Below are 7,063 nucleotides of genomic sequence, written 5' to 3'. Positions count from 1 at the left end.
CCACAAGCCAGATCTAAGTGACCTGGGCTGCTGCCTCAGGACGAGTTTCTCATGCTGATCCAGATCAGATCCAGAGGCTGCTCCTATTCATTACAGCATTACCAAATGCTGGGGTGCTAGTGCTGTTCTCTTGAGCATCACAGTCCAAATGTGCCCTTGGACACTTAAAGTTTCTTTCTCCCCTCCTCCCCAGGTGATCCCTGCTCACTGTATCTTTGCCAGTAACACATCTGCTCTCCCAATCAGCAAAATCGCTGCCGTTAGCAAGAGGCCAGAGAAGGTGAGTGAATGCCTGGCACCACGGGCCTGCTCTGTGCTGAGCTGCCTGCTAGTGCCAAATGGCTGTGCTGTGGAGGAGGGCTGGGACCATCATCTTCCTCCTCGGAACATGCACCAGCTCAACCGCTGCCCCCAGTGCAAATTTTGAGCAGCATTTTGCCATCCTTGGATAGGTGCAAAGGGGATGGAAGTGGGTTGGTCCCAAGGGAGATGTGGGTGCAGCAGGACTCAGCAGTGCAGGGAGATCAGCGCTTTGGGAAGTGTTAATGCACCCAGGAGGAAGGGAAGCTGTGAGAGGACTCAAGCTGAGGAAAATCATTAGACATTTACTTACCATGAYGTGAATTTACTTACCATGAGGTAAATGTGGCCTTCAAGGGCCTCTTCATGGCTTGCTGTTCAGATCATAGTTGCATCTGAATGCAAGCTATCTTTTCTGTTCATACTTGCRAGTAGCATCCTCTTGCTGGACCAGCTGCTCATGTTATACCTGTTTATGGGGAAGCTAGTAGGAAATCGGTTAATTACTGTATTTTTTTTTCAGCAGTTTTGCAATTTGAGTATTTTCTGCAAGGTTTCTCTAACTTGGGTAGATCTTAGGGCCAAGCGTAGCTTCCAGGAAGCACCAAGGTCCCATCTTGCTTGCGTGGCTGTGCTAGGAAGATCARGTATCTATATTTCATAGAGTGGCTGAGTGATAGTGCAGCGTGGTGACGTCTCACAGCCTGTGCTGGCCTCCTGCAACTGAGCACTTGACTTTCCCAGCCCGTTTGCTCTGCCTTAACCCTGCATTCCTCCCTAGGTGGTGGGGATGCACTACTTCTCCCCCGTGGACAAAATGCAGCTGCTGGAGATCATCACCACAGACAAAACATCCCAGGACACAGCTGCCTCTGTTGTTGCTCTTGGGCTCAAACAGGGCAAGATTGTCATCGTGGTAAAGGTGAGGGCTGCTCCGACAGGAGCTGGGTTACTAGAGGGTCAGTCTTGTGCATTGCGGTGAAGATGTCATGAGGCTGAAAGGGTTGATGCCTCCATGGTTCCTCTGAAGGCTGAAGTCTCACGTGGCTCCTGAGAGGAGCCTGGGCAGGACTCTCTAGTTGCAGAAATAAGAGGACCCTGTGAGCAGTAATGCCGCTCTCTCCACTGTGAGATCTCATGTGGGAGGGAGGGTGGACACCCGTGTGCACAGGGCAGGGAAGAGCTGCACGAAGCAGGGGGAGAGGACTGAGCAGAGCAGGTCGGGAGCTGCGGAGGCCCCTAGGAGGAGGCAGCAAAGCCCAAAGCCGTGGGTTGTGTCTGGTTTATGTGTCTGGTAACACTGGCTTGGGTGAAAGTGCCCTATAGGCTGGTGGAGACACTGTGTGTCTCTAATCCTCCCTCCCAGTTTAGATTCCTGGCAGTTTGAGCTGATTTGTCTTTCCTGACTCGCTGGGCAATGTCAGCAGGTGAAACAACAATGCCCATTTTGCTCCCGCTGAGCACCCTTTACCCCAGGCAGCCTTCAGGACTTGGCTTGAAGACAGAGGGGTTCTGCAGCCCGCCTGGGACCTCCAGGCACTATGTTAAATAACATCACTSTGGGGCCTTCCAGAGATTAAACTTAGGAAGATCTCCAAGCTCTGGTGAACCCAGCAGGTAAAAGCTGTCCTAGGAGTCAATTCTATGCCATTAAAAACAGAGCAGTTCAGTGTGTGTGCCTGAACTGCAGCTCAGGCTGGGAAACTTCTCGTGTGGTCARTCAAGGCCACGTTCCAGCGGTTTGAACTTACCTGCCTTCCTGTTGCTCTCTTCTGCCCTAGGACGGGCCTGGTTTCTACACCACCAGGTGTCTGGGGCCAATGCTGGCAGAAGTGATCCGAGTTCTCCAGGTGGGTATGCAGGCAGCTACTGAGCACCCAGCAAACCCGTTGTCCTCAGGTCCTGCTTGGGGACGTTTTGGTCCATCTTGGGGACATCTCCTTCTCTGGATATCTTCCAAACCTGCCTGGATGCACTCGGGTGCCCTGTGCTCTGAGTGTCCCTGATGGAGCAGGGATTGGACTAGGTGATCTCTAGAGGTCCCGTCCAGCCTCAACCATTCTGGGATTTTGTGACATGTGCAGTCAGCCCCTGTCTCTTAGCCAGGGCTGTCAGGAAGCTCAGTTGGGTGGCTGTCACGCACAGTGTCTAGCTTTGAAAACACCCGGGCTATGTGTGAGGCCGGGGCCGAATTGCAGTTTCCAGGGTGGCTTTTTGTGCTGCGTGACATGTGAAACGGGCACTGCCCTCCACAAGGCAGCTCTCCCTAAGCCTCCAACTGCCTTCCCTGGCAAAACAGCCCGGATCTGCAAAGCAGAGAGCAGCGTTTTCATCACAGGAGTCCAAACAGCCCCTCGCAGAGAAGAACCCTGTCCCATCCCAGGCTTGGTGCCACCTGTAAGAAACTTTCACCCCGCTTTGTCAGCAAGGGGCTGGGGGCCACTAGCCCCAGTCAGCAAGTGGCCCTGGATAGGGGAGTCCCCTCATCCAGGCGGATCTTACTGCTCCCGCTCCTGTTTCTGCAGGAGGGCACCGATCCAAAGAAATTGGACGCCATCTCCACGGCCTTCGGCTTCCCGGTGGGTGCCGTCACGCTCATGGATGAAGTGGGTGTGGATGTGGCCGCACACGTGGCCGAGGACCTTGGCAAGGCCTTTGGCGAGCGGTTCGGAGGAGGCGGCGTCGAGTTGTTAAATGCCATGTTGGAAAAGGGCTTCCTAGGTGAGACACGGACACGCGGCTGGTTTCAACCGCGGCATTTGAACCTGCACTGCGGGCCGGGAACGGGAAAGGGGCTGGAGGGAAGCAAGCTCCACGCTGAGGTTTAGCAGCTGCACGCTCTGATTTGCCCTCAAAGCAGACTTTGCATGAACCGGGCAGCGAGGGTTGCTCGGGAGGTCCTGTCACCTTCCCTCTCCAGCACGAGAAAGGACTGTGCCTTTTGCTGCTGTGGCGCGGAGGCGGTGACGGCTCTTTGGCAGTTGTGCACCCCTAGCCAAGGCGTGTGGGCCGGCCCTGCACCAGCCTCTTGGACGGTCTCCCTCCCGCCGTGTCCTTGGTGAGGCAGCAAACAGCTTTGCTTTGAAATGCAGAGGAGCTGCCTGTGCTGGGAGGGAGCTGCCTGTGCTAACAGAAGTGCAAGAAAGGCTCGGAGGCAAAGGCAGTCCAGGCAGGCGAGACACGGAGCAGGATGTAAGCGTCTGTCCTTAAACGCCTGTCCTTTTTCCCCGGCAGGCCGCAAGGCAGGAAAAGGCTTTTATATTTACCAGGAGGGGGTGAAGAACAGGAGCGTGAATTCGACCGTGGAAGAGCTCTTGAAGCGGTTCAAGGTGCAAGGCAAGCCTGAAGTGTAAGTAGCCCCGTCTTGCGAGCCACACTGCGGGCTGGCTCCTACCCCTGCTGCTGCTCCTCCGGGCTCTGGGCAGCAGCAGGAGGCCCATGTGAGAACATAGTAAGCACCAAGTCAGTATAGATGGCATTTGGCTGGTCCCAGCTGGTGTAAACTGGGGTTGACTCTTAGATCAGGAGAGCCCGTGCTAGCAGGGACGTGGATATGCCTGAGCGTAGCAGCGTTCGCTCAGTACCTCTGCAGACAGCTTCCCTGTGGTGGGAGGAGGTGGGTTTGTCGGAGCAGATGGGTTTGTGCAGCCCCTGCCTCTCCCTCCACGTTCCTGACCTTCCTGGTGTCGTTGGACAGCCTGGCTCCAAAAGAAGTGTCTTTTGGAGCAGTTCCCATGTGGCTTGATTGAGTCCTTGCAGCTTCACTCGCCTGTCCTGGGCTGCAACACAGAACTGACTAGTTTGTAGCTCGTGGCTCTAGGRACAGACGCACTGAGCAGCGATTCCTCCTCCTCTGTCCTCCCCCATGCTTGGCACTGTCCTTCCCTGCTGCGTTTGCATGTCCCTCCCTTCCCATGCTTTGTTTCCTTTGGAGTCCTAACGGCTGTTTCCTTCCAGCTGCACCGACGAGGACATCCAGCTGCGCTTCGTGACGAGGTTTGTGAACGAGGCAGTCCTGTGCCTGCAGGAAGGCATCCTCAGCAACCCCGTGGAGGGAGATATGGGGGCAGTGTTTGGCCTGGGCTTCCCGCCGTACCTGGGAGGTAAGTGGCATCAGCAGGGTCGTGCTCGTGCCTAGCACGCTCCAGCCACCAGATCTAAGCAGCCTTTTAGGCCAGGTTTGAATTGCAACTYGTGGCCAACCTGAGAGTCCTTTTCTGCTGTAAAGCCTGAGCCAGAGGTGTTGGTCCAGCTTGGCAGYCTCGCAGGAGTCACCTTGGACTCATCTGCGGTCTGGCTGATGAGACATTTGCCTTTTCTAGGCAAGCCCAAAGAGACCAATCCTGGCTACTCTGTGSCCTAGTGGGTCTCCTACCTTGTGTCCACCAGGCTTGTGTCACCTCCAGCCTGKCCCCTGGCCTCGGGGTGTCCTCGTGGCTCTGCTGCCACGTTTGGGATGGGTGTTTAGGACCAAGCCAAAGCAGCTGCTTTGGCTCACGTGGGGTACAAAGGTGGCAGCTGCTCCCTGCTTCTCTTGGAGCTGGGATCGCGCTTGGGAAGAGCAGAGTGCTGAGCCCCTGGGCTCCCACCAGGACCAGGCTCATGCAGACAGTGCCACTGTCCCCAGCSTTGTCACTGTAGTGGCGAGCAGGGTTCCTCTGCTGCTCCCCCATGGGTTGGGCTCCCTCCTTTCTTAGGCTGGATTAGCTGAATCCAGTGTTTTCACCCTTCCGCGCCCCTTGGTGGCTCTCCGTGCTTTGCCGCGGTCCTATCCCCATTTCATCCCTCTGTCCCTGGCAGGTCCCTTCAGGTTCACAGACTCGTTCGGCGCCAGGCAGGTGGTGGACAAGATGCGCAAGTACGAGGCCGTCTACGGCAGCCAGTTCACGCCGTGCCAGCTGCTCGTGGACTATGCCAACGACCCGGGCAAGAAATTCCACCCCTGAGAGCGGCCCGGCCCCGTGCCCACCATGCACCAAGAGCCCCAGCTGGGCGCCCGGGCCCCGCGCTCGCTGTGGGCTCACCTGCAACGCACCTGGGGGAGGAAGGAGGCCAGCGCTGCAGTGCCTTGGCCTTGCAGTCCTTTCAAGTGCCTTACAGCTCCTGGGCCTGGGGCCCTTCCGTCCCTTCCCGCGGTGGAAGAGGGAAATTCTTCTGCGTTCGCCCTTGTGTTGCACGCGGCMGAGCGCCCGCCACGCCAGGCAGCGGCCCCGTCCCTGCCAGGCTGCCTCCGAGGCCTTGCTTTCCATAAGCCCTCCGCAACAATAAACCTTCCTCTCCTGTGCTCGGACTCCGTGCCTGCCTCTCCTCCCGGCTCCCTGTGCGCCCCAGGCTCTGAGGACGGGAACCCCTCGGCAGCGGGGCGCTGCTGCGGTGTCAGGGACCGTTGGTGCCCACACAGCAGCTCTGCAGGCGCCGGAGCGGGGGGACAGGGCCGGGCTGCGGCGCAGAACAAAGCCCCGCTCGTCCCCGCCGCCAGCGCTCGGAGCCGCCGRCGCCTTTGTCTGGCCCCGAGCGCTGCCCCCGGGGTGAGCGCGGCAGATGGACCCGCCGCTAATTGCAAATCAAGCGGCCCGAGGCCAGAAGGGTCCCCCTCGGGGAGAGCTCAGTTTAAGCTAAAAGGCTTTAAAGCTCCGCGCACCTGTCACTGATGGCAGMGCRGCCTCCCCCCGGCCTCCCCCCGGCCTCCGCGCGCTGCCTGCGGCCGCCGCTTGCTGCATTTGCCCTCYGGCCTTTGTCGGTAGCCCTAGAAGGGCAGGGACGTGGGCGCTGCTGCTCTTGGTGGGGGCTTGTGCTCCTATATCAGCACTACCCGAGCTCTAAACGCAGCCTCTGCCCTGCGGGAGGCAGCGGCCTCCTTGCAGGGCTGGAGGGCAGTGTTTGAGTCKGCCCTGGCCGTCCCTGGGGAGGGATGGGGCTGAGCTCCTCATCCCGAGCCCTGGGGGCTCCAGGCTGCCCTCCTGCTTGTCCTTGCTGGCCCCGTGGCCTTGGACGATCCCTCCCCTGCCCCATGGATGACRTTCCGAGGGGCCCTCTCCGCCCTGCGGCCCAAGGAAGGGGCCTCTCCAGCGCCTCGTTTTCTCCCGTATCTTTATTACGCTAATCCACAAGGATTAAGTTAAATCAGTCAAAGCAAACTTCAGTATTTTCCAGCCCTCCGGGGCCAAAATGACCGTCCAGTGTTAAAACAGAAAAGGGGACGGGGCAGAAGGCCCCAGCTCCCCGCGAGGATGGAGCGAGCGGCCGTGGAGGACGCGGCCAAGGGCGAGCGGAGCCCCTTGGAGGAGGCACCGACGCGCTGTGGTGGGGAGGGATGGGGCAGTCCAAGGGGTTGGGAACCTCCGTGTCTCGGCCTCGGGGCAGGGTGGATGCCCTGGCCCAGGGGTCCAGGCAGGCACCGGTGGTGGGACCACACGTGCGGCAGCGCCGGCCGCCCCGGCGCGCGCCTACATCTTGGGCCGCCAGCCCTTGATGAACTGCATGATCTTCTTCACCTGCAGCTTGGTGAGGCGGAAGTCGTCGGCCAGGATCTCCTCGCTGAGCTGCACGAAGATGCTGCCGTCGATGCGCTCGCGCGCGAAGAAGCTCACCACGTCCTCGGAGAGGCCGATGAAGCGCAGGCAGCGCGACACCTCCTCCAGCGACAGCGCCGAGAGGTCGGCGGGCGGCAGCCAGGGCGAGCCGTCGCCGCGGGGCCGGGGGGCGGCCGCCTCAACAGCACCCTGCGCCAGGTAGAGGCGGGTGATGCCGCCCTCGGCGCCCC

At 59.3% G+C, this 7,063-nt stretch overlaps 2 protein-coding genes across 2 annotated transcripts in view; one reads left to right on the top strand and one right to left on the bottom strand.

Moving 5' to 3' along the window:
- HADHA (hydroxyacyl-CoA dehydrogenase trifunctional multienzyme complex subunit alpha) overlaps positions 1-5,581 on the top strand; it is a 23,029-nt gene extending 17,448 nt beyond the window's left edge. The window contains exons 14-20 of the mRNA XM_026049785.1: positions 194-280; positions 1,082-1,222; positions 2,082-2,150; positions 2,826-3,021; positions 3,535-3,649; positions 4,258-4,403; positions 5,101-5,581. Of these exons, the coding sequence (XP_025905570.1) occupies positions 194-280; positions 1,082-1,222; positions 2,082-2,150; positions 2,826-3,021; positions 3,535-3,649; positions 4,258-4,403; positions 5,101-5,246 (900 nt within the window). The 3' untranslated portion in view covers positions 5,247-5,581. The remainder of the gene's footprint in view (positions 1-193; positions 281-1,081; positions 1,223-2,081; positions 2,151-2,825; positions 3,022-3,534; positions 3,650-4,257; positions 4,404-5,100) is intronic.
- Positions 5,582-6,746: 1,165 nt separating this feature from the next.
- The window catches only part of GAREM2 (GRB2 associated regulator of MAPK1 subtype 2), a 3,124-nt gene continuing 2,807 nt past the window's right edge, over positions 6,747-7,063 (bottom strand). The window contains exon 2 of the mRNA XM_026049786.1: positions 6,747-7,022. Coding sequence (XP_025905571.1) covers positions 6,747-7,022 — 276 coding nt within the window. The remainder of the gene's footprint in view (positions 7,023-7,063) is intronic.

This window comes from Nothoprocta perdicaria, unplaced genomic scaffold, assembly GCF_003342845.1.
Source record: "Nothoprocta perdicaria isolate Ctin4 unplaced genomic scaffold, notPer1 scaffold_619, whole genome shotgun sequence".
Classification (NCBI taxonomy): Eukaryota; Metazoa; Chordata; class Aves; order Tinamiformes; family Tinamidae; genus Nothoprocta; species Nothoprocta perdicaria.
The sequence above is the reverse complement of the archived record's forward strand: the minus strand, read 5'-3'. Positions and strand labels throughout refer to the sequence as shown.